Raw genomic sequence first — 27,218 nt, forward strand, 5'->3', positions numbered from 1 at the left:
ATGTAATGGAAACAGTCGACTCAACAGCTCTGTTTGCAAAACTACAAATCATCACCTCACCTTTACACGGAGCCCGCTCCTTTACGTCGTGTTGGCTTTAGGAGCTATAGGCGGGGTCTGCATTCAGTGTACGCAGCAACACATCCGATGATATGAAGAACATTTCAGTGACTTTGAGTTGATGGGTCGACTGAGCTGGTGTTGCTGTGAGGCAGCTGTTCAAAGTGTATAACCCTGATGGGTGTGGACAACTGCAAGTGTTAATTTTTACTCTCTCAGCAAAACAAACACTGATCATTCCCCTGCCTGGTTTTGAGATTCAGTGTTTTCTAACAGTCTTTTCAGCCAAGCTACACTCACACATCAGATAAAGCTTTATATGATTTATAAGTTCCAGTTAGTGAGATCATGATTTGATCTGAATGTGTCTGCACAGTTTTAGGCTTCAACGTGATACATTTTTAAAAAGATTTGGTGTCATATACTTTGATGTTAGGTCTGATTAGCATGACTTGAGTGTAGTTCATCTGTGTTGTCACCCATATTATCTAAGTGATTGTTTCTGGGGCCATATTATTCAGAGAATACTCTAAGAAAGCCCCTAACAGAACTTAAACATTTCTAGTAAGGAGACCTGAAGAGTGATTTAGGACACTTCTTAAAGCAAGTCTGAGTAAGGAAGGGACAGAAGCGTTTACTTTAGTGAGGAGGTCTGGTTGACGCATTCTTTTAAAAAGGTGTGATTGGTAGATTCACTCTGATTCAAAATGTACTCTTAGTGATAATGGTCATAGAATGGATTATGAAATCGATAGGCCTAATAATAATAATAAACTTTATTTATACAGCACTTTTCAAAAACAAAGTGCTTCACAGACATTGGATGGGATGGCGAGCACTTCTAGCCATCCATCCTCTGAATGCTCTACGTCTCTAGTTTGTGGCTGTAAAGTTTCATGAAGCTGTGATTATCCTAGAGGTCACCACAGGTCATTTTATACAGTGAGGTCAAATAAAAAAAAAATTAAAAAAATGAAATGGCTACTATGGGGATGAAAATCATCACACATGAATACAATTGGGCTCGTTGGATGCACAAGAGTCTCAGCTTTACAGTGATACCCAATTTATGTAATTCCAAGACTGTTCAGGGACCCCAGTATGCAGAAATATTCAAACACATAATTTTTTGAATAGGCGAAAATAACACATTTATACTGCATTCAAAAAAAGGGGAGACTCGTGGGTACCCATAGAACCCATTTTCATTCACATATCTTGAGGTCAGAGGTCAAGGGACCCCTTTGAAAATGGCCATGCCAGTTTTCCCTCGCCAAAATTTGGCCTAACTTTGGAACGTTATTTATTTAACCTCCTTCCCGACAAGTTAGTATGACATGGTTGGTACCAATGGATTCCTTAGGTTTTCTAGTTTCATATAATTGCTGTACCTTTACTTTAGCTCTAAACCTGATACAGCCTCTGAAAGACAGTGAAGTCGGTCTGCGGGTCTCAGAGGGTTAAGGGTTAAGGGTTCCAAAAGTCTCCAAGCAGTTTTTCACCTTAGGAGCTTGCTTAAGGGTTAAGATACTTTGTGAATAACTTTAGTCTTAACTTTAAGGGGAAATTCTTAGAAAACATCATAAAGAATTTTCTTAAAATTTGGTCACTGAGAGGAACTCTTTTTACTGTGAAGCTTTATGAATACGACCCCTGGTTGTTTGTTATGAAACCTGCCGGTGTGAGTTGCATTGAGCAGCACAGCTGTGAGCTAATTACAGATGAGATGAGTGTGTCAGTGAAAGCTAAGCCACACTCTGATATAATAACACGCCTCGCACACACACACACACACACACACTAACACACGGCGCAGGCGCGTCACCTCACTCACGACGAGTTTAAAGACGCGCTTAAAGTCTCGGCTCATTCATAATTCCCTGACGTGTTCTTTAATGACTTAAACACAGGCCTCGCCGCCTCCTGACTGCTACTTTACAGCCACCTTCAAACCGTCCTGCTGATCAAGGCCGTCATGATTAGTGTTTGCCTTCCGCAAGCTTCGCTTCGCTGATCCCTGTGAAGCTACTAAATATACCGTCTGGCTGTCTCGGTGCCTCGGTGGTCATGTACACTAGCTCCACTCAGCCTGTGTTTATGTCCGACCTCGGTGTAATCTGGTTTGTGCTCGGCTGTCATCGGGTGTGTTGAGGTAGAGAGCCACAAGACATTGCACTCAATAAACAAAACGGATAAGAGGGGAAAAAAAACACTTTTCTGACTCTCTTTGTACCTTTTAGTCTAAAGGTGCAGCTTTTAGGCTAAAAGGTACAAAGTTGTATCTAAAAAGGTACATCCATTTACTCCAAAAAAGTAAAGCCCCCCCCATTTGACAAAAGGTGGAATTTGGTACCTTTTCTATTTTCGTGCTGCAGTTTTCAGAGCTGTAAATAGCACAAGAATAGTAAATTATTTACACAAGAAATGCTCAAAAGAGATAGCCTACTAGTGTTTTTGGCCAACCAGAAAAGATCTGATATTGTGTCTATTTTCATCTCAAATCTCTATTTGGGCTGCTGTATGAGGTAGCAACAATATAGAGAGACAATAAGCTAAACTAATTAAATATCCAAAGAATTGATTCCAATACATGAAAATTCAAAATAGAATTGTCAAAGGACACGCTCCTCTGACTTATTCAGATTTATGCTTATTTGTAATGTCAAATTATACTATTTTCTAATAATAGACATTTAAAACACTGAAGGATTAACCCCTTGGGATGAACCATCTCCTTTTCAAATGGGTCCTTAGACACAAACACATGAACAAAGACAAAGTAAAGATGGTGCCTTCATCATGCTAATTAACTTAGTTTGTAGTTACTTAAAGAGGTCCTATTAAGCTTTTGTGCTTTTTCCCTTTCCTTTAGTGTGTTATATAGTTTCTTGTTTGTGTAAAAGGTCTGCAAAGTTACAAAGCCCAAAGTCAACGCCAAAGGGAGTTAGTCTCCTCAACAGAATCACTGCTCCTGAACTGCCTGAAACGCCTCGCTTGAAGTCCCGCCTTTTCTTCCGTAACGTGGTGATGTCACCAAGTAACACATTTGCATAATACGTGCCTAGTGGCTAGTTTGGCACGCCCTTAAACAAAGCTAGTTAGAGCGGAGCTGCAGCAGAGTCCGAAGAGTTTGGTTCGGTTGACCAATGGGAGCAGACTGGGCTTTTTCACTCTCAGACAGACGGTGAAAGAGGTGCTGCAGCACAGCCGGTATGAGAAAAGTAAGTTTTTTTAACATCAAAGCATGTAAACATGTTCTAAAATAAACCTCAAATACAAATATCAACCTGAGAATGAGCATCATAGGTCCTCTTTAAAATAATACTTGAAGTTTGATATAAAGATTTGTTGATGTAATTCAAAACTGAAGGAGAAACTGTGATGAATAATGACGACTTCTTCACCATTTAAAGAATCTCAACTCTTAAAGGCATCCGTCTGTTTTAACAAGGGGACTCTTCATCACCGCAACAAATTCTGCGTCAGTGCTATAATCTGTTTACTGCACAATTGAATTTCCCTCCCAATTTACAAAATAGTTAAGATTGTTTGTCACTATCGGTGTTTCCTGGTCAGGGCACGAGAGCTGCTGTCATTCAGAAAGTTGTCATTCTCAGTGAATCAGACAGCAGTTCATCACACTGACATGACGCAGATGTTAGCAAGGGAGTCCTTTCTGCTGAAAAGACAAGGTCAGATGTGAAAAGTTTGTTTTGTTGTTGTTTTTGAAATCTTACAGTGTTAAAGGAACAGTGTGTAACATTTCAGAGGATCTATCAGCAGGAATATAATATTCATAAGTATGTTTTCATTAGTTTATAATCACCTGAAACTAGGGATGCACCGATACCACTTTTTTCAGACTGAGTACAAGTACTTACATTTGGGTGCTCGCCGATATCGAGTGCCGATACGAGTACTTCTCTGTGTCAAAAGACCCTCGTTAACAGTCGGCTGGCGGGTGTGAGCGACACACGGCAGGCTGGGGACCTGATACTGGTATCGGTATCGGTGCATCCCTAATTTCAGGGGATCTATTAGCAGGAATATAATATTCATAAGTATGTTTTCTTTAGTGTATAATTACCTGAAACTAAGAATTATTGTGTTTTTTGTTAGCTTAGAATGAGCCCTTCATATCTGCATAGGGAGCGGGTCTTCAACAAACACAAAGCTTTAATCCAGGAGACCGCTGTTCGTGTCCCGTGGGTTAAGTTTCACTTTCACGTTACAATCCGTTGATCGTTGGTGTCCTTTGTTCACAACGTCAACGTTTCACTGTACAGACTACACAAAAAAATTTAAGCCAAACCATGTTTTTTCTTTCCCAAACTACAGTGGTTTTGTTGCCTAAACCTAAGCAAGTGTTTTTGTTTGAGTTCACAACATTAAGCATGTGTTTACTGCGACCAAAAAGTGATGCCGAAGCGTCTGTATGTAACGAGTTGGGATGAGAACGTGGTGGAAATAAAGACTGGTTGTAAACACCTGTGTGCAGTGTAGCATCGATTTCTAGGATGGAGAATGGTCAGGTGGAGAAGTTGCTGAAGTTTTAGTCTGGAGATTTTTCCGACAGAGGTCGGATACAGAAGAGTGCCCCTGGAGTCGATAGGAATTCAGCTGATGCATTTCTTTTTGACCAAAATGCGTCGTCGTCCCCCCGACCTTGACTCCTCAGTCACTGACTCAGCATCTAAAAATGATCTTTTATTTAACAATGTTCCAGATGGTTAAAGGTCACATTAAGGACTCATACTTCCTCTGATTCGTCCTCTAATGAGACACAGCAGGAGGTTGAATGGGTGAAATGTGAAGGTAATAGACAAAGATTTATAAGTCTGTACATTCAGAAATTCATAGGAAAGTCTGAGGTTGTAAGTAGCCCAGATGTCTTCTCCAAAGAGTAGACCAACAGGATTTAAATCATGTGTTAAGCCGGGCACATACACGAGAATGCTTTGTGTTCACTGGCAGTGTAATATCAGATATCTTACACAAATATATCACCATTATATCCATCTAAAGTGATGGGAAACATTAAAAAGGGTGCATTTGTCATGACTGGAGACACAGGTCAGACCTGCTGATTGACGATGTTTTAATCGGAGTAGCTGTGTCATTTTTATAAGCTAGAAAGTGCTCAGGATGCTCATATCTTTTTGTTTAGGTGATTTTCATGTCCAGTTGGAGGATTACATGCACACAGTCTAGCCTTTTTAAAACCCATTTGAATATGAATATATTGTCGTTTCAACTTAATAACAAGACGTTATTTAAAGATTGTCGGGAATACATATTTCCAGAAGCTGTAATAATGAATTGGATGAAAGAACTCCTTCCTGTAGATAAATCCATGTCCGTCCCTCAGCTCTTCTTTGTGTGGGCAGCAGGAAAACCATTATCAGTAGTTTGTGTAATCCAGTGGTGGATCTGTGGATATCAGCTCTTTTTTTTAAAGATGAAAACCCGCAGATGTAAACACAGGAAACGGATTCTTTTCATGCTTATTTAGAGTCAGTGTCAGTGTCTGTGGAGGCTTTGAAGTTTGGCCAAATCACATCCGTTGTGCTTATTGTGCTTCACATATTTCTCAGGCATTTTGTTTACATGATAATACACAGACTGAATATTTGTGAGGATACTTCATAGGACTGTAGGGGCACAGTAGTTATATAAATAAGTAATAAGTAAAGGAAAAAATACATTTTCATTATTTAGTGTACAGTAGCAATCACGAAAACGAACTATTTCTAATCTCTTATTTAAAAAACTTCAAAGAAATAGGTGCACATTACTACATGGTATCCATCCCATAATACAATTTGTACAGGTTTTCTTTTTCTAAAATTCCCCTTTAACACCAACTCACACATAACATGACCCACTTTCTGTCCAGAATACAACATCTTAAATAAATATAGAAGAAATATAGAGGGAACTTTAAGTGACAACAACACTAACAAAAGAAAACAGACAAAACCTAAAGGCTTAAGTGTTTCTTATTAAATCCATCATTGTACCCAATATTGTAAAACGATAATATGGGAGTTGATCCCCTTAATTACGTCAGCCTTTCAGTCAAGGCCAAGAATGGTCCCCAAACCTTCTTAAAGGGACAGTGTGTAACAATGAGGGGGGATCTATCAGCAGAAATGGAATATAATATTAATAAGTATGTTTTCTTTAGTGTATAATCACCTGATAATAAGAGTTGTTGTGTTTTCGTTACCTTAGAATGAGCCGTTTATATCGACATAGGGAGCGGGTCCTCTCCACGGAGTCCACCATGTTGCACCGCCATGTTTCTACAGTAGCCCAGAACGGACAAACCAAACTCTGCTAACTTTTCCTGCTTGGGCCGGAGTCGATAACGTTACTCGCTCCCGCCGCCGCCGCTCTCTCTCTCTCGCTTCACCACTCACTTCCCATGTACACCCACACGGGGAGAGGCTTCAGTTGGTTGCAATCTCCTCACCTCACCGCTATATATACCATCAGATCCTACACACTGGACTTTTTAAAGACATTCTCTTTCAAGTTTCTCTCTTATTAATACAATGTGAATATTTTTCATTCTTTCCAGGACGCAGTTTGTCCCCATCATTTTACCAGGAATGAAATGAATGAATGATTTTGGACACAATTTATTCAAAATGCAGTCGCCATCTAATGGCACAGTTGGGGTCATCCTGGAGGCCTAGATCTAAAATGCAAACCATGTAATCTCAACATCCGCAGCTCGACCTCTCCCCACATTTCCTGTCACTCTCTGCCAGATACTATCAAATGAAAAAATGCTCAAAATACATCCTAAAAAATGTCACAAGTGAAGACTTTATTAGGGAGGAAATGTCCCACAGGAATTTATTAAGTCATGCATGCTTTCCTTTTTTCCACTGTTAAATATTTAGTTCTTGTCCAGGCAGGAACCTGCTTGACATCAGGAATGTGTTAAGACTATTTCTGTTTCATAATGATACTGGACAGAGACACTCAAACTGTCCTCGGCTCCCGCACTGGGACATCTTATCCACAGTAATGTGAGTCGTCATTTATTTCAGTGGCTGAGAGAGATCCTGGTGTTTATATAGAGCTGTGTGAATCTGCAGCATGCTGGTCCAGGTCCATACAGTCCACTCATACACCACATACTGGACACACACACATAAATAAAAACACACACACTCAGACAAAGCATTTAAACAGCATGACAGTGTGTATTCTTGTAGGCAGACATACAGTAACTGGTGATGTTGCTTCTCACAGCTGACTCATATTACCAGCAGTGTTAACACGCTCCAGGTTAGAATTTCACTCCCGTTTTGTAAGCACTCCAAAGGCTAGAAAGCATTTGCACGTCGTGTCACCGTCGCCAGGGGAACCAACCTAACATTAACATTTATGTTTAGTTTTCTTCTTAAGGTCACATTCATTTAAATTTCTGCAATTTGCAAGCTGCCCTTTGCCAAGAATCCCATCCCAGACCTCCCTCACCGACATCTGAGAGAAAACAGACACTCACTGAAGCAGGTGCTCATTGTCTTCAAGATGGGGGAAGCATTTCATTTAAATTTTATGAGCTGTGAACTTAATTTGCTTTACATTACATATTGTCGAAGCTCAAAAGCAACGCACGTTGTAAAACTGAATGAAACATTGCATTTTGAACACAAACAAAACAGCTTCTTTAGGTTTAGGCAACAAAAACACTTAGTTAAGTTTAGGGGATTTGGCTTTTTGGCTTAAAATAACTACGTTTCAAAAGTGAAAGTAAAACTTAACACACAAAGACAACTACACATTGTTGGTTTCATATGGGATGCAAACCCCAGACTCCTGGGCATAGACTGTATATAAGAAGTGAATGTAGTCACCGTGACGTCACCCATTGGTTTGTGGACTGCTGCTTTGAAGCCTTTTGGCTGTCGTCATCTTGTTTTTTTGCAACCAGAAGTGACACGAGAGGGTGGAGCTAAATACAACCAAACGCTGAATAAGACATTTCGAAGCGACAAAAATGGTTATAATTAACATTCATGAACTGAAAACACACTGTGAAAGGGTTAAAGTCGTCAAAGACAAAAAAGCAGGCAACTCCCAGACCAGACAACGCCGTGGTAGCAACCTGTCAATCACAAGGTAGCCACGCCCTAAAGCATCCTCTGCTTTATGGTCTATTTGACTCTAAATGGGACCATCATTTACTAAATGAACATCATGCTGTATTGAAGAAGACTTGAAACTAGCGATTGAGACCATAAACTCATGTTTACAATGTTTACTGAGGTAATAAATCAAGTGAGAAGTAGGCTCATTTTCTCATAGACTTCTATACAATCAGACTTCTTTTTGCAACCAGAGGAGTCGCCCCCTGCTGGCTACTAGAAAGAATGCAAGTTTAAGGCACTTCAGCATTGGCTTCACATTTCAGACCCTGCAGTTGCCTTGTGTTTTGTGACCCATCAATTGCCCCCGACCTCCACCCCATGTGGAATTTCACGCTGTCTATACTACAGCACCTGTCTTCCGTTTCTGCTTCTGTCATGTTCTTTTATTCCTTCTTTCTATGATCGAACATGTAAATAGATGATAAAACCTTATATTGGGTGTAGCAGGGCCCTATTGACCTACATTTATGGACTTATAACCACCTATAACGCCTATTTAATGGCCTGATAACAGTCTAATCAGCTGATATTGTGCTTCTGAGCCTGCCACCATCCTCCTCCTCTCATCCTCCTCCTTCATGTTATTATCATGATGACCATCACTGTGTTGTGTCCCAACGGGGTCGAGGCAGGACTCACCAGAAAGCTCTGAGTCACGGTGTTGTTTCTGGAACTGTGGGGGCTGCGGACTGGCTGAGAGTCCAGCATTGTTAGATCATACTGTAAGGGGATGAGACAGAGAGGGTGGAGGATGTCTGTTGTTGCTTGAGATAGAGAAAACAAATTAGAACATGCAGAAGCATATATATATATATATATATATATATATATATAAATATATATATATATATAAGAAACAACAAACATAAATAGGGACACAATACACAGGATAGGAAAGAGAATTCAGTGAGAAAGTCTGCTTGTTATACAGCACAGATCTTGCAAGTCTGAACGCCCTTCGGAGATCAGAGAGGGAGATGAACAACAGATAGCAGAGAGGCAGTGAGCCAGCATTAGTCTGAGGGGACATAACTCATCACACCCTGCAGTAACACACCCTCCTCTGTTTCCATCTCATCCACGTCTGTCTTTCTTCATCACCACAGCTGGAAACCAGCGAGTTCAGTGGAATGATTTTAACAAACAGATATAAGACTGTTATCGATCTTCTCATTTAACTCCACCAGAGAGTGAATAAATGTATTTACCAAATCTAAATCAGTCATTCCCAAAGACTGGGTCGGAAACCAATGGTGTAATGTAACAAGTACATTTACTCAAGTACTCTACTTAAGTACAATTTTGAGGTATTTGTGCTTTCATTGAGTATTTCCATTTTATGCTACAGTACTTTATAGGCTACTCATTCTCCACTACAATTTAGAGGCACATATTGTACTTTTATTTAACATTTATATCTACAGTTCACCCTTTGAGCCTGAATGTTTGTATTGTTCTGATAATTGTTGCCTACTAATAACATTGACTCTAAGTTGAAAGGCTAGTGTACATCGAGGGCCTGTTAACTTCACCTGAATGCATTTATTTGGTCTCATTTATAAAGTATTTAACATGTGTATAATGTTTTCAATAACACATGCATGAAACTAAGTTGTGATTTGTCAAACGTATCTCTTTGAAATGGCTGCTTTACATATTCAAGATAATATAAGGTGATGCGGAAATGGCAGTAAAAATGGTCAGGAATTTACGCACATATTCGCTCTTCTCATGATTTATAGATAAGGCCTATCGTAAATTCACGATGGTTTGTCATTTTTAAAAAAGTGGGTCCCCAGAAAAAACAGTTTGGGAAACACTGCTCTAAATGATTCGTTATACTCCAGACTAAACTAAGCTGCATTTCCTCACTCCTACACTGACGCAATCTCATACAGTAAACGACACTGAGCACATGCCAGAGGGGGAAAAAGGGCAGCAACATTCACGCTATGCGTCGACATTCACACACAACCCTTCCTGATGCCATCCATCTCCCCACAGAGCCTCAGCCGTGCATGTATATACATTGACCCCCGAGGGCCGCTGCCGTGGCCTTTGCCGGCTGCTAAATAAAGCAGGGCCTAAAAGAGGGTAGCGGGCCATGAGTTCAGGTCAAAGGGAATGTGAAACCATAAACCAGGAGGATAGCTAGCCTTGAGACCAGTGAGCGTTTGCTTGGATGTTTGCTGTCAGGCCGGCTGACTGTACGTTTAATGATGAGCACAGAGTGTGTTTGTGTTTGTGTAGCTATTCTCTCAGCGGGCCACGAGGTTCAGGACGAGGCCTCAATAATTTACTGTGAGAGACGCCAGAGAGATGAACGTGACTGACTCCAGGCTTCCTGTTGTGTAACATTACTATACATTACAGCAGATATAAGGACATGTTTTTTCGTCAGTCGATTCAAATATTGAATTGCGATTAATCACATGATTGTCCATGATTAATTGGGATTAATTAAATCGCAAATTAATCACAATTTTTTTTATCTGTTGTACCTTAAAGGGAGATTTGACAACTATTTAATACTCAAATATGCTTGCTTTATGCAAATGTATGTATATATTTATTAGTTATTCCATTAGGTATATATATATATAAATATATATGGAAATAATTCAATAAGTATTGTTTTTACTGTCTAAAAACATGCTCTACCAAACAGTTGAATTGTTATTTAGTGGTAAAAGTAGTGATGCTAAGATAATAATTTTTTTTATGAAATAGAAAAAACTTTGAACACATAAACATTCACTGCTGTTAATATAATTTGTTGATATCATATATTTAATGTTATTCCATTATATATTAGATAAAAAAAAACACATTTTACCCTTTCTGAGATGTTTTCAAAGTAGCCTACAGTAAATATAGTAACTATCTAGAATAAATACACGGAAATAATACTAGTACTGGTAATACTACTAATTCCATGGCAACAAATTGATATATGTTGGTATACTAAACTATTATTAGCATAATAACAGTACATGGTTTGTATTTTACTTTTACCATGAAGTGTCATCTCAACCGTTTGGTGAGATCTATATTTAAAAAAAAACGGTGACGTCTGTTTAAAAAAAACAACATTGCTTTTTTCTTAGTGAGGACTTTAAAGGGTTAAGCCTCTGCTGTCTCTCTCTCTTGTGTTTTCAGAACCTTGATTCTCTGGAGAGCTCGATCCAGAACCTGCTGTCGGAGCTGTACCCGCCCTTCGAGGCCACCGCCCCCACTCTTCTCAGCCAGCTCTTCCAAATCCTTGACAGTCGTTATCGGGGAGACGCCCTGCGGTGCCTGCTGGACTTCCTGGTCCCAGCCAAGCACATCTTAGACACCGTGCAGCAGGCTGCATGTGTAAGTCACTCTCTCGTACACTACGGTGGTGTGCTAAGATTGTGTGTGAGTCTAAAGAGACACATACATTTCATTACATTTGTTAATATGACACAAAGCTGCCCTAAGATCTTCTTGCTAGAATTAATCTCATAACAATAATAATAATCTATATGTATAGAGCACTTTTCAAAACCCACGTTACAGAGTGCTTCACAAGGGCAGCAAAATCAAACATTATTTAAAATAAATAAAAGATAGTTCAAGGAAATTAAGACTCAAATAAAATCAGGAAAGGCTCCTCGATAAAAGTATGTTTTAAGAAGGGATTTAAAGGAGTTTACTGACTCAGCTGCCCTGATTTTCTCAGGCAGATCATTCCAGAGCCTCAAAGGCTCCTGACTGCAAACGCTCTATCCCCCTAGTTTTCTTTGGAAAAGACAGAAGACTCTGCCCGAGGATCTCAGAGTATATACCGGTGCGTATCGTATTAAAAGGGCCGATATATAGCAGGGAGAGAGGTCATGAAGAGACATAAATGTAATCAGGACAATCTTTAAATCAATTCTAAAACATGCTGGGAGCCGGTGTCAAGACGCTAAAACAGGAGTAATGTGATCACGTCTCTTGGTTCTGGTTAAAAGCCTGTCAGCTGAGTTCTGTACAGTCTGGAGTCGATCAATAGACTTTTGGTTCAGGCAAGCAAAAAGGCTGTTGCAGTAATCCAGGCGTGATGAGATAAAATCATGTAAAATGGTCTCTGTGTCTTTAAAAGTTAAGATTGATCATATTTTTGAAATATTTCTATGATAAAAACATGATTTAATTACTGTCGAACACAAAAACACAATATGCATAATGTTGATATACTTCATATACGTCTATTTCTGTAACCCCGTACTGTCTTTGTCCTCGTCTCCTTTCAGGCTCAGTACTCTGATGTACTCTTCCTGTGTGAGGGCTGGCCTCTGTGTTTGCGTGACCAAGTCGTCGTCCAACTCGCTCCCATCAACCCGCTGCTGCTTCAGCCCGGCGACTTTTACCTCCAGGTGGCGCCGTTCTGTGACCAATCGGCTCGCATCGTGGTCTGCAGCCTCCTGGAAGAGGAGGGGCTTATAGTGGAAGTAGTGGAGGAGACGCCGATCCCCGAAACCTCCTATCCGTGTATATTCAGCCGTGACTGGTTAGAGGAGATCAACCAGGGCCGCCATGGGACGCCTCTCAGCCAATGCCTGCTCGCCAACGAGCGGGGCGTGGTGAGGTTACCATGGGAACGGCTGGCTGTGCCGGATTTTGTGGACGTGCCACCGTGTGCTCGGAGTAGTATGGCCTCGGCTCCTACTTCGTATCCTCCTTTACCGCCTCCGCTTCCTCATCCTCCGCCTCTTCCTCGTTTTCCTGAGAATTCTTCATCATTTCCTCTTTCTTCTTCGAAGGCACCAAAACAGTATCCTGTAACCATTCAAAAGTCCATCTTAGCATCTTCTTCACATCCCTCTGCCTTCTCTGTGGAGACCAGAATATGTCCAGCGAGGCACGGCATCGCTGTGTCACTCCGCCTGGTGGATACTAGCGCTTCTTCTTCTTCTTCTTCTTCTTCGAGGCTGGTCAAAGTGAAAGAGACTGAAACTGAGCCGAAGCCTATTGGCTGGGTGTCCCCTAATACGTGGGACAGCTGCTTTACTGAGACAGATCCAAATACAGCCACACAAACAGACGCTGTTTCAGGTGCATGCACCCCTGCAGGTGGAGATACAACTACATGCAAAGGTGAAGATAAGAGTGTAATTGTTTCTGAACATATAGAGCCAGATCAACATAAAGATATAAGCAGGAGAGAGCCAGCAGAAGGGGAATATATTGATATTCTTCAGGCCACTATGCTTTTTAGTAGAGCTCAGTCAGCAGCTGAAGAACAGCAGAAATTAGAAATGCAACCACGTACACAGACTGAACCACAAAGATATCCACAGAGACGAGCACAAATGCAGCCACGTGCACAAACGGAGTCGTACAGGCAACTACAGAGACAGCCAAACACACCTCAAGCACAGTCACAAGCACAAGTGCCGTTACATACAAAACCACAAACTCATTCTAGATCGGAGGCTCCTGCAGAAACAGCTCTGCACCATTCCCAACCCCATCACCCTCACCCGGACTCCCTCGAACTCTCTCAGTGTGTCCGCTTCCCTGAGAAACCCTGCACCCCGTGCATGAGGAGAAGACAAGGTGGAAACGCTTCCAGAGCTCAGGAGCTGAGGTGTCGATACAGGGACTCCTACCAGGCTGCTATACAAAACCCTGTCGCCTTTGGACAGGAGAGGGAGAGGGAGAGGGAGAGGGAGAGGGGGAATATGTTATCTGTGGTGGAGGAGGATGGGGATTTCTCACAGTGCGACGACAGACTACCAGAGACCGAAACAGAAGATCCATGGTGTCCAGGAATGTGGTTTGATCCTGGGATGCAACACCAGTCTCCGCCCTCCGTCTGTAAGGAGTCGGGAGAAAAGAACACGGTTCCATATTGGAGAACAGGAGATACAAACACTGCCCCCTGTATGGATCCCAGGGGAACACATGCTTTAAAATGTGGTGGGCTACCAGAACAAACTGAAAGGGAACCAAGGGATGCACACTGTGCCAAAACGTACGGCAGTTTACACAATGTGAACGGGACAAATTTAGCAGCAGGAACGAGGATGAACGCTAATAGAGCGTTGTCGAGTTTAAGCGATCAGTCAGATGTGATCTCTGCCAAACACCACAGATTACCGTTTACTTCAACTGAAATCTCAGCGATGAATGTGACCCCCAAGCCTCGTGAAAGGCTACAAAACAGAACCAGTTCCACGGGAGCGAGTCCAAACTTTCCCAAGCCTCTTTCGGCGCCACAGAACAGACGGGAATCCATGTCAGATGGAAGATGTTCGTCTCTCTCCACAGCCGTGGTGAACACCTCGGAGAAGTGCGCACTGGTCATCGTCGAAGGTCAAAATGTGAGGAGAAGAGAAAACGCCGGCTCCTGTGCAGAGATTCCCCAGCTGCATGTGGTCAAATGTAAAAACAGCACAGCGTTTGGACTGGTTTCACCCAAGATCAACAAGAGGAGGATGGTCATTCCAGGTAGGAATTTAAGTTCTTACTACCAGATGTAAATCAGTCTTCTTCAGCCTCCTTACAGCAACATGTATCCACTCTCTACAGATGCTGCTCAGCCCGGCGGCACGTTCATGACCGGTAGAAACGGCCATCAGACGGAGAACCCGTCACAGACGGATCAACCTCCAGCAGCAGAGACACAGAAGATCTCCCAGCTGGCCTCTACTCGTCCCAGACCTGACCACCTTCCCCTGGGATCCCCAGACCCCAGAGCCCACCCCCTGTACTTAGGAGTGGCTTCTCTCACAGGTCAATTAGATGAGACACAGCGACAAAAACTAGGATGATCATAATATTCAATATACATTGTTTTGCAGCTTTTCAAAAGCAGAGTGATAAAATTCTTCACAGTGCATAAAAAGACAACATATACAAATGATTGTAGATAAATATATATTTGTATTAAATAAGAAATTAATAGTTTGTCTTAAAGCTAAGAGCATATCAGCCTGTGAGGGTAATGATTTTTTTTTATTTAATAAGGCAGAATATGACTTATTATTTAATTGTGTTTTATCGTGTCTTGAAAATTCCCTTTTTTTGAAATGGCAGTAAAACTTACCAACAGTAGCTCTGACCCTCTCTGTCTCTCTTCATATTTGCTGTTTTGCTCTTCTTTATTTTAACTTTTTGGTCTGTATGATTTCCTCTCATGTGCTGGTATCGGTTAACATATATTGAATTGTCAAGCCTTTGCTGTTGCTGCACATTTTCATTTTCTGAGCATTTTTCTCTTCTTAGAAAATGTTTGCAGCACTTTGAAAACATGAAAACTATCCAGATCTAAACATACAGAATGACTATTTTAATGTAAAGTGTACTTAAAGGTACAGTGTGAAGGATTTGGTAGGATTCTCCCAGAAAACAGCACGTTCCCTTATATTTCCGCTCTCTAACCCCCTCAGGTGGCAGAGACAGGACAGGCAGAGCAATAGTTGAGCTCTATGGACACCACCAGGGATGGAGATCAGCTGTCACCAGCCACGAGCTCTTTCAGATGCTGCTCTACTTTCGCACGATCACCAGGTAACATCCAGTAAATCAGTGAATGAATCAACAAATAAATTATTTTACCAGACTTGAAACAAAAAAACACCTGTTAATTTAAAGTCATACTGGAAGGACGTTTTAGCATCTTTTGTAGTCTGTTTTATTGTGGTCACTGTGGTTGTTGTGAACTTATTAGATTTTTTTTTATCTCTCTATCTAGGAGAGAAATCAGAGAAGCTGGGATGACGCTCATTTTTGATTCAAGGAAGACGAATCCTCAGCCGCAGCTCTATAAGGCCTTGATGACGCTTCAGGTAAGAAGCACAGAAACTTCTGCATTACAGCGGAAATTAATTTCAATTGATGCCCATATGTTTACTCTGATTTATTAGTGATGATCAATAAAAGGATGTAACTCAAATCAAAGACGCATGAAGTAGGACTGATGTGTTAAACTGTTGCAGGAGCAGACTCACCAGGCAGTAAACAGTTTCGTGCTGCTGGTGGACAAGGAGAGCCGCCTTCGGCCAGAGAGGTGTCCCGGCATCCAGGTAATCTTTTTCATTCTTTACAATCTTTATTATAAGACACTGCAGCTGGAGAAATACCTCTGATTTGTTTCCTATAAAGGGTAATTAATCTGAGCTGGTCCCTCTGTCCTTGTTACTAAAATATTAGTTTGGTTCCAAAACAAAGTATGAACTGTGAAGAAAGGATCTAAACGTAGAGATGCAAAATAATCATTTAGACATGGTTATTGATGGCAACCCCGTCAAAACCCTGCATGGCCACTTTGTGCTGTGGTGCAGTTTAAAAAGTTACGTAGTGCACCTTTAAGGTTCCAGTTTATTTTAGCACTCTCCAGTAGCTATATTAAATGAAATATATATATTCATGATTAGTAATAGACGTAAAGAATCGTAAGAATCTCCCCGTTGTTCATTCTGTAGCTGTGAAAACGTGTTGATGTTTTGACACTCGTTGCCTCAAAACAGACTGAAGTGGTGACATCGATGAAAGCGTTGGTCAAGCTGGTGGAGGCAAGTCAACTGAGCTCACGTCTGGATGGCTCTCTGTCTCACAGCCACTGTGACTGGATAGAGCTGCACCAGGTGAGACAGGCACATCAATACATTACCTGGCTCCTCTTTGCCTCTCTATTTGTCTCTTCACTGCTCATGATTTACGCATGTCCACGTCTTTCATCCTCTAGAAACTCTTCCCGTTTGTGTCTGATCTCCATGAGGCGTCCAGCCTTCTTCTGAGTGCCATCAGTAAGCTAGAGGAGCCCCGGAGGACAGACACTGTACAGGTACCTTAACGCTGGCTTTTGACTGCTTACTCCTGTTGTTATTTGGGCCTTGAAAGCTCAGTTATTTAACTCTATTTATTTTATGTCTATTGGTGAACGCACATGGAAAACAGACAACAACAAAATAGTTGATGTGAAGGAGTTATTGAATCATTTGCTGATCTTAAAATCGTTCTTCGTCAATCAGACTGTGCAGCAGTGCATGGTGGACCAGAGGACTCTGATGAGGAACGTGCTGGAGGACAGCCGATTGGTCAGCCTGCAGAGGGAGGGCGGGGCCATCCTGGCGAGGCTGAGGAAGGAGAGTGACCTCAAATACCCGCACTACGAGGACCTCAGGTAATAAACTCCTGCTCTCTCCTGCTATATTTACACGTGGGTATTGGCTCTACAGTCTTTTTTGGGTGTAAACTTGTTTACACGACCCTTGATACCCTGTGATTGAATATTCTAGCTGCTAGAAAATAAACAACCTGCCAACCACCACACCAAAAATAACTGGCTAAAATTATTAAATTGTGCAGCTGCAGCACATTTTCAGTCTCATTATGTGATTTCAGGTACAGGACAGAAACAAATATATCAATAATAGTTATTTATTATTCTTAAGCCTACAGAATGATCTTTCTTTTTCCTACATGCAGTGACGCCGTGGACTCGGTGACCAGCCTGTACAACCACGTGGAGGAGCAGGCTCACGTCCTCGTGCAGAGGTCCAACATGTCACTGGAACACCTGGAGTATCTGCTACAACTCAGAGAGGTGGAGGGACACTTCATGCAGGTGTGCACGCCTGCAGACGTTCAGATGAATGCAACTCGCTTTAAAAATATATTAGGTTTTGGTAATTGCAGTAATTGTCTTAAGGCACTGGTTCCCAACCTGGGAGTTCTGACCCCCCACTAGGGGTTGCCAAAGCTTCCCGGGGGGTTGCAAGACCTAAATGAAATGCCTAAACTAAATGAAATGATTATTTAAGATATAAACTCTCAAAAAAATATCCAGACTCTGAACACAAGTTATATTCCTTCCTTACACAAGTACACAGCTAAAACAACCAAAGAGCTAATAGGACGAGGACCAAGCCTCTGGGAGAAATATTCTGCTCAAAATTCATCAAAATGACTCGTTTTAATTACTGCAGTTATGCATTAACTGGGTTAATTGTACAGTTTATCAGTTGTTCTGTACTGTTACGTTATACGTTGAATATAGTGTGATATATCTATAAAATATGTCACTTAGTCGGGAGTCATCAGTTTACGCAATGATAGAAAAGGGGTCCCTTAAGGAAAAATGTTGAGATCCACTGTCATAAGGGACCATATAGGACATTAGAGTCCCTGAGTTCACGAAGGCCCAGCGATCTAATGATAACAGTTCATCATGTGGGTATGGTGATGATGAGTAGATCAAATATCATTCATTGAATTTCAGGATTTAGCATTTGAATGGAAAATACATTTTATATTTTGTTTAAAATAGATTAATCTCCTGTTTTTTTTGTCACATAAATCAGGGAACACATACTGTATTTTGTTTTATGTCACTACATACTGTATTACGTTTTATTGGGGACCGATGGTTAAGTTGCTTCGCCCTGGGTCGGCTGTTTGGTCTTTTGCTAACACTTGAGGCACGTTAGTGATGAAAGACTTTATCAGTTATATTTTTGATTGAGAGAAAATGGCAAGTTCATTCAGTTTACATTCTGCTCTTTTAAAACATACACATAATAAAAAAGAGAAACACATATATATAAAAGTGAGCAAAAAAAAAGAAGCCCACACAAAGAAGCCCCACACATCCAACAGCAGGATACTAAATTAAGAGTTAAACTTATAATATAAACTATAATAATTTGCATTAGATTACAATTTACATGCTCATACTACTAGACACATTGTTGTTTTGCATCTTCTGTCCCTGCAGATGCAACAATGGTTTACCGTAGAGGGAGAGCGCCACCTGCTGGAGGCTGAATCAGTCGAGGACTCTGGAGACAGAATGGAGCAGATCCTCAACAGCTTCACTGGATTCCTCATTGAGGCTAATGTGAGTCTACGTCTCCTTGTGGCTGTCATGTATTAGTGTGTCTCTGTCTGTCCTCCTGTCTGACTCTCTCTCCTCTCTCCTCCTCCTCCAGGACCGAAGGCACCACGCCATGACGTTGGTGTCCGAGGCAGAGCGACTCCAGCAGGCCGGGCTCTGCTACCCGGAGACGGAGGCCTTCTGGACTCTCGTCTGCAGCTTCAAGTCCGGCCTGGAGGACTTTCTGTGCAGGGCAGAGGCCTGCGGCAGGGAGCTGCAGATCATGGTCAATGTGTGTGATTTTTGTGAGCAGGTTGGTGTAAGATATATTATTAATATTATCAGTATTCATGTATTCAAGATCAGTAAGCAGCTGGTGCTCTTACTCTGTAGAAACATTTATTCGGTCCAGTTTGTCACCCACAAAGACATCTCTATGGTTGTTCATTCAATTTTAATTATGTGCAATTTTTTGTTTCTCTTTTGCAAATTTAACTTTGGCAAGAATGCAATTATATAGAAACAGTATGTAGGTATATAACTACTACAATAACAACTATACATCCTTAATGTAGAATGATGCAGGGCCAAAATTAACCAATCTCACACTAATGTAACTGAGCAGCTTTTTCCAGATACAAGAGGATGTTCTAAAATCAGTAATTCTTTAGTAAATTAAGTAGATCATTGAAGTATTTTGTAATATTTTTGCAAAGCATGCTGGCTTGCAGTTATAGTAGTTGTCAGCATCCGTGCACTCCTGCTGCTACTTGGGTCATTTGTGTCAGGTTACAGCACTTCAGCCTGAGTAGAGTAGCATGGTAATAAAAAAGTAAACGTGAACATGCACTTTAGTTCTCTCTGTAATCTCCAAACAGGCTACAGCTCTGGCCAGCGAATGCATCGAGTACCTGGACCAGAGTCAATCCAGAAGCCATACAATGCAAGACCATGACCAGAATACAACACCTGTCAATAAAACAAACACTCAACACCAAAACCAAGACTCTGGACCGAGCAACGCTTCCCTTTGCCCGTCTGATCCAACCACCACCAGTGTTTTATTTTCAAGCAACGACCCCTCCATCTTCCAGACTTTCCAAGACCGGTTCCTCCAGTTCAGCCCGGAAAGGTTTCAGGAGGTGAAGGCCCAGGCCAGCGCCCTGCGGGGCTCCAGGGGGATGCAGGTCTGGAACATTGCCTGGCTGAGATGCCAGGAGGCCCGGCAGCAGCTTCAGGAGAGGATGCAGGACGCGGAGGAGGTTTTCCACCAACAGCCAGATTCTAACAGCTGGTGTGAAGGTCATTATGTCGATGTGGTGAGCACTAACGTTCAGACGCCGACTCCCGGTGGCCAGAGTCTGGTGGTACAGTCGACGCCCGGGCCTCGGCACCCGCAGTGGGAGGGCATCGTGTCGGGGGCCGTGGATTTAGGGAAGAGAAGGCCGATCCTGGGCAGCGACAACACTGACTCAACGACTGTAGCCTGCTCTAACATCAAACCTGAGGAGCACATTGATGCGGGAACCAGCCAGGGGTCAAAGGTCACTCCACAGACATCTCACGGGTAATTTGTTACTCAATTAATTTCGCTCAACTAGGATCTATGATGCTTACGAAATATTTTCAGTATTGGTGTCTTTGTATCATTTAATTACAGGTCACCAAGGAGAACAGAAAGAGAGGCGAGGAGGAGACAGTCGAGCAGAGCGAGGAGCGAGCGAGACGCCGCTGCTCTCTCTCAGTCCCACACTGTCGGCTGCCAGTGGTTTCCATGGGGACGAGGTCTCAGAACGAGGTCGGTGAGCCAGGACTCGTGCACTACGGGAGCGGCGATGGCGGGGTCGTCCTCTCCTCCGGAGCAGCGGGTCCGATCCCCGTCGTCCTGCTCCCACCACGGTCAGCCGTCCTGTCGGATCCTCCAGGAGGCTCAGAAGTTCCAGATCTCTCGCCACGGGAGCTTCTGCTCAGAAGACTCCTGTATGAGCGACCGCGGGGCTGCGGGGGGTAACGGGAGTTTATGCTGCAAACACTCCAGCCTGCCCATCGGGAGATATGAGGGGGGGTTTTGTTTGGCAAGTCCACAGGAGAGTGCCAGCAACGCCCTGTAAGTTTACTACATGTGGCTGAAATGTGTGCTTGCATTACTGATTGAAATCTGAATTATCAGACGTTTGCTTTGATGATATTCTTTGAGTTGAATGACTTTAATTTGACTAACCTTGTGAGTCTTAATGAGATTTCATGCGCTCTTTCTGTCTCTAAGCTTCCAATGAAGTACTACAGGTACTGTCTCTTCTGATTGTCTTTGCTTCTCTTTTTCTACTTGTCAACATGATGGTTTATTACTGAACAGGTCTACCAGACACACCCCCAGTGACTGATATCAATGACATCTATGTATTGCATTGGAAAGTTAATGGGCTCAGTCATAAGTAGGGATATCCCAATCACATTCTTGGCTCCTGATAACAACTTAAGTCCTTTAATATGCAGTCCAATTATTGAATTTTAGTTTTTTCTTTTTCTTTTATTGCAACATAATAGAGCTGCCTAGCCTATACATACAGTAGGCTACAGTAAACCAACACGTTCTCATCCCAACTCGTCACATACCGCCGCTTTGTCACTTCCCTCTGCGTCGCTTTAAAATTAGGCAACAAAACCACTATAGTTAGGTTTAGGAAAGAACTACATGGTTGGGCTTAAAACTACTATGTTTGTAATGTGAAAATGAACATTGTGAAAACAGGACACGAAAGAACAGCTGTTTGTAACGTGACGCACGTGAGGCACGAACAGCGGCCTCCTGGATGAAAGCCTTGTGTTTGTTGGACCCAACCACCAACCGTCCGCGCCCGATGTCTCTCATTTTGCCCTTTAAACGGTACCACAATCACTCCCGGCGCACTTTCTCTGAGCGTTTACTGTTGCAGGGAATGGGTTTACATTTTAATTAATGGAATGCCCGTTGCGTTTAATATCGATGCCAGAGGGTGCCGTGTGCGGTGGTGTGGAACGCTGACAGCCATGACAAAGCCTCAGTATTTGAGGGCCTGGGAACGAGAACGGGCTGACTCAACTTAGTGAAGCAAATTAATACGTTTGTATGTCAACAGAGGAGCTTCTATGTAGGATGGGGGAGGTGTTTTAATGGTCTGTGCCCATTCTCATAATCCATCCATACTTGTTTTACTTCTTTTTCTATCACGGTCTCATCTAGAGAGAGTAAAATGACAGCATGTCACTGTATTATCTGCTGAAATGTAGAAGTGATTTATCTTCTCACCTCGCTGCATTGAAGTTCAGGTGTACCAGGTGAAACAGGCTTGAAACTGTCACCTAGAGAGGGCAGCAAAACACTGCTTTTCAGTCTGGCATTGAGTTGCTCTTTAAATATTAGTTCAATATCCTTTCATCACAAGCATTTTTCAAAAGACAAAGAGCCTATGCAGATCTGACAGTGGCAAGAAATAAAATACTTCAGCATCATTCATCAAATAAAACAAAGCAAGGGGAAAAAACACAGTTAAATGATGGAGAGAGATAAAATACAAAGCCTTTGTCTACACATCACTACCAACCCCAGACTTAAAAACACCCCCAAATAACTTTCCTAATATTATCTGGTTTGTACAGATGCAGATAAAAACACAAGATATTCAAAAGATGAGAAGATTAAATGAGTTATTTGCAGATGCTACTAGCTAATAGATATATTATTGAAGAATATGTACTGTAGTGCATTAGGTAACAATCTGTGTTTGTGTTTTTGTCACCAGGAGGCTGCAGCGCGTCCTGGAGGAGCTGCTGTTCACAGAGAGAGAGTACGTCCGCTCACTGGGCTACATCCTGACCCACTACCTCCCGCTGCTGGACCGACCAGACATCCCTCAGGACCTCAGGGGCAAGCGAGGCGTCATCTTCGGTAACCTGGAGAAGCTTTACGACTTCCACAGCCACTACTTCCTGCCGGAGCTGGAGGCCTGTCTGAGGGAGCCCGCCATGGTGGCCCGCTGCTTTCTCAGACATGTGAGGAGTAACTGTACAATCTGCAACCACACCACTAGATGTCACTAAATCCTACACACTGTACCTTTAATATTCATCTGTTATTATTGCAGATATATGTGGCTACCAAGAGTAAAAATTGGCTTATTGATAACAAATGTTTTCTAATATGTTTTAACTTGGGCTCTTTCCACAGAGTGAGAGTTTTGGCCTGTACGCTCTGTACAGCAAGAACAAACCTCTGTCAGACGCCCTGATCCTGTACCATCGCCATGACATCTTCAAGGTCAGTTCATGTGTCCTGTCTTTCCCTTAACTGAATCATACGAGCGGAAGAGTTTCCCATTTTAAATCTTCTAAAGCAGATGTTTTACACCCCTTTCTAGGTTACAGTACATAAGCTCCATCTTCCTTGGAAATCATTTTAGGACATTGTATCCGTACACTTGCACATGAACCTTCATTTTTCATTTTAGTAGGTTCAAAGTTACATTTTAAGCTTTGATAGCTGCTGTAGTCATCACACCCTGGGAGTGTTAGTGCCATGTTTCACCTTTCAAGCTTTCCAGCTCCACTTTGTCTCCCCTCACAGAGGAAGCAGCAGGAGCTGGGGGACATGATGGACCTTTCATCCTACCTGCTGAGGCCCATCCAGAGGATCAGCAAGTACAGCCTCCTGCTGCAGGACATGCTGGCTCTGGCCGGCTCATACAGGCCAAAGGACATGCTCCAGGATACACTGCTGGCATCCAGTGTGTGCGCTCAAAGCGTGTGTGGCCCGGGTTCGTATGTGCCTGATCTGACGAGCAGCGAGAGGGAGCGGGAGAGGGCTGAGATCCAAGCGGCTGCAGACCTGGTTCGGTTTCAGATGCGTCACGGCAACGATTTGCTCACCATGGACGCCATCCAGGACTGTGATGTAAGATAATGACAGATAAGATATACTTGATATACCTCAGTAACATTGAGTTAACGGTCTTCTTTTGCTTTACTCTGCTCTATCAGGTGAATTTAAAAGAGCAGGGCCAGCTGGTTCGTCAGGACGAGTTCACAGTTTTCTTCAGGAAGAAGAAATGTGTCCGCCGCATCTTCCTCTTTGAAGATCTCATCCTCTTCAGCAAGACCAAGCGGACCGATATTGGCAACGATGTTTATGTCTACAAGCAGTCATTCAAGGTCTGCACACATCCTTGTTTATCAAAAGGCTGTCATGATATACAGTATATTCTACTTCACAGGCGTTTTCCAGTAGGTTTGATGCAGAGCTCCAGTAGTTTCCTAGTGAAGCCGAAACATCTAACCACATGTGATTATTTCCATCAGTGTAATTTCTGCGTGTCTCTTCGTGTTTAATCTCCCAGACGAGCGACATCGGAATGACCCACAACTCAAGTGTGAGCGGCTTGTGTTTTGAGATCTGGTTCCGCAGGAGAAAAAGTGAGGACACCTACACCCTGAGGGCCTCCAGCATGGAGGTGAAGAAAGCCTGGACCACCGACCTGGAGAGGATCCTGTGGGATCAGGCCACTCACAGTAGAGGTAATAACATAAAGCACTTACCTAAGAGTACAGTTTACAAAGTGCTGTACAGGTTTTAAAAAATGCATATTGTTGATCTACTATATGTTCCAGAGCTGCGTATGCAGGAGAGGGTTTTCATGGGAATGGGCCGCAAACCTTTCATGGACATTCAACCCAGTGATGCTGCCATCTGTGACCGAGCCGTCAGCTGCGCCCTGCCGGGGAGAAGTAAGGAGCTGCACACACAAAACATTTCTTTATGACAGAGCTTAAGAATATTTTTTTCAGACTAGTTATTTAAGTGAAAACATTTCACACTTCAAACTCAAAATACACACTAAATCCTCTCATGACCATGTTTGTGCCATCATTCCTGTTAGTTAATGATAACTTTTTATTTACCAAATTAATTGTAGATCTATGGGCTTGTCTATCTTTATAAAATGGTTCATTATAGCAGAGTCCCAAGTTGAAAATAAATATATTTTTTACCATTTATTTGAAAAATAACAAAGACAAATGTGAAAACCATCACTGAAACTGTCAGTCGAAAGCATCTATTAGATTCTCCAGAACAACTTCCCACTGTAGTTATGTACATTAATTGTGCATTTTGCAATAGGATGACATTCTTTTATGTTTTTATTTAATTTGATTTTTTATTATTTCCAAATAGATTGTCTGGATAAATTGTGGATTTGTTTAGGAATCAACAAATAAAAAAACAGTGACTGTCCAGTTTACTCTTGAAGAAAGTCCTTGGTATTAGTTGGCAGTCTGAAAAATATCCGAGGCATTCTTATTGTGAGTTTAAAATCCTTTATTAATTCATGGATGATTGTCTAGGAATTAATTGGCTTTTTTCTGGTGAATGATGAGATTGATGTCAGAAATGATTTTATCCACCACTTTGGTCCAGACTCAAATATCTCAACAACTATTGGCTGGATTGGCACTAGATTTGGTACATACATTCATGGTCCTCGTGGGATTAATCCTACTGAATGTGGTGATCCCATGACTTTTCCTCTAGCGCCACCATCTGGTTCACATTTGTGTTTTTTAGTTAAACATCTCAACTGTCGGATGGATTGCCATGAAATTTGATACAGCTATTTATGTTTCCCTCAGGATGAATTGTAATAACTTTTCATCTAGCGCCGTCATCAGGTTAAATTTTAAATTTTGTTTTGTGACCAAATACCTGCAAAACTAATGAAGTTCCCATCAGCCTCAGCTGTGCTAATAAGCAGATGTTAGCATGCCAACATGCTAAACTAAAGTGATGAACATGATAAACATTATACTTCTTAAGCATTAGCATGTTAACATTGTGAGCATGTTAGTATTTTGCTTAAAGCATTGCTGTGTGTAGCCTCACAGAGCCGCTAGCATGGCTGTAGACTCTTAGTCTCGTTTTCATTTTTACACATTCTTTACTTTTTATTTATTTATTTCATCTTTTCCATTTTGTTTTTACGTTTAACAAAGTAAAACTAGTAACTAAATACATTTTTCTGCCACAACTGCTTGTGTCCTCATTGCTCACTGACCCAGCTTATTAATTTGTCCTTGATGACATCTATCCATGTGTGTCATCAGTCCCTGTGGCCTGTTGTTCACACTTAGAGTATCCACGACCGCACTCCATTGGCTCCGGCAGCACCGCCTCCACCACCCTCAGCCAATCATCTTCCTCCTCTGGACGGGGCTCGCTGCCTCCTGCTGGTTACCCCAGTAACCAGTCACAGGGGGTGGAGACTGGTCCTGCTGTCTGCTCCTCCCCCGAGGGCGTGACTGAAAATGAACTCAACCATCATCATCTTCATCAGCATCATCTTCATCGTAACTGTGAACAATGGAAAAGTCATCATCCGCTGAGTGAGTTTTTTTTTTTGTTTTTATTTTTTGTTTTTTGTTTTTTTGTCCGATAACAGAAGGGACTGTTTGCTGTTGAATTCTTGTCTCAATATGACTCTAAATAAAGTCCAGTGAACATGTCCATATGATTATCAACTTAAAGTAGTATGACATTTGAATATGAGAAGGTATTTTTAAAGCATAGACTGTATAGAAGAACTGAACCTAGTCACAGTGGAGTGCTGTTTTGAAGCCTCGAGTTTGTCATTTTGGCCGTCGCCATCTTGGTTTTTGCAACCAGAAGTGACACGAAAGGCTGGAGCTAAGTACAACCAAACGCTGAATAAGACATTTGACCGATATGTTACAAGTTACTTTCATGACCTGAAAACACAGTGTGAAAGGGTTAAAGTTGTAAGACGAAAACAGAGACAACTCCCAGACCGGACAACGCCGTGGTTAATCACAAGATAGCCCCACCCTAAAGCATCCCCTGCTTTATGGTCTATTTGACTCTAAATGGGATCATAATTTCCTAAATGAACATCATGCTGTATTGAAGAAGACTTGAAACTAGTGATTAAAACCATAAACTCATGTTTACAATGTTTACTGAGGTAATAAATCAAATAAGAAGTGGGCTCATTTTCTCACAGACTTCTATACAATCAGACTTCTTTTGGCAGCCAGAGGAGTCGCCCCCTGCTGGATATTAGAAAGAATACAAGTTTAAGGCACTTTAGCATTGGCTTCACTTTTCAGACCCG

General features: G+C 42.0%; 1 protein-coding gene across 2 annotated transcripts in view; it reads left to right on the forward strand.

Moving 5' to 3' along the window:
• Positions 1–27,218, forward strand: part of LOC141773111 (pleckstrin homology domain-containing family G member 4B-like) — a 33,317-nt gene that overhangs the window by 2,183 nt on the left and 3,916 nt on the right. Inside the window, exons 2-22 of one of the 2 annotated variants that reach the window (XM_074644795.1) lie at positions 11,388–11,585; positions 12,491–14,690; positions 14,772–14,975; positions 15,632–15,752; positions 15,937–16,030; positions 16,181–16,267; positions 16,712–16,828; positions 16,930–17,028; positions 17,216–17,367; positions 17,673–17,811; positions 18,961–19,083; positions 19,175–19,372; positions 19,938–20,626; positions 20,720–21,166; positions 22,842–23,091; positions 23,267–23,356; positions 23,663–23,989; positions 24,076–24,246; positions 24,432–24,609; positions 24,703–24,819; positions 26,194–26,472. In XM_074644795.1, the coding sequence (XP_074500896.1) occupies positions 11,388–11,585; positions 12,491–14,690; positions 14,772–14,975; positions 15,632–15,752; positions 15,937–16,030; positions 16,181–16,267; positions 16,712–16,828; positions 16,930–17,028; positions 17,216–17,367; positions 17,673–17,811; positions 18,961–19,083; positions 19,175–19,372; positions 19,938–20,626; positions 20,720–21,166; positions 22,842–23,091; positions 23,267–23,356; positions 23,663–23,989; positions 24,076–24,246; positions 24,432–24,609; positions 24,703–24,819; positions 26,194–26,472 (6,280 nt within the window). Of the gene's footprint in view, positions 1–11,387; positions 11,586–12,490; positions 14,691–14,771; positions 14,976–15,631; positions 15,753–15,936; positions 16,031–16,180; positions 16,268–16,711; positions 16,829–16,929; positions 17,029–17,215; positions 17,368–17,672; positions 17,812–18,960; positions 19,084–19,174; positions 19,373–19,937; positions 20,627–20,719; positions 21,167–22,841; positions 23,092–23,266; positions 23,357–23,662; positions 23,990–24,075; positions 24,247–24,431; positions 24,610–24,702; positions 24,820–25,722; positions 26,473–27,218 lie in introns of those variants that run through there. The other variant, XM_074644796.1, reaches the window with a different exon arrangement.

The sequence above is a fragment of the Sebastes fasciatus genome, chromosome 8 (genome assembly GCF_043250625.1).
Source record: "Sebastes fasciatus isolate fSebFas1 chromosome 8, fSebFas1.pri, whole genome shotgun sequence".
In the NCBI taxonomy this organism is placed as follows: Eukaryota; Metazoa; Chordata; class Actinopteri; order Perciformes; family Sebastidae; genus Sebastes; species Sebastes fasciatus.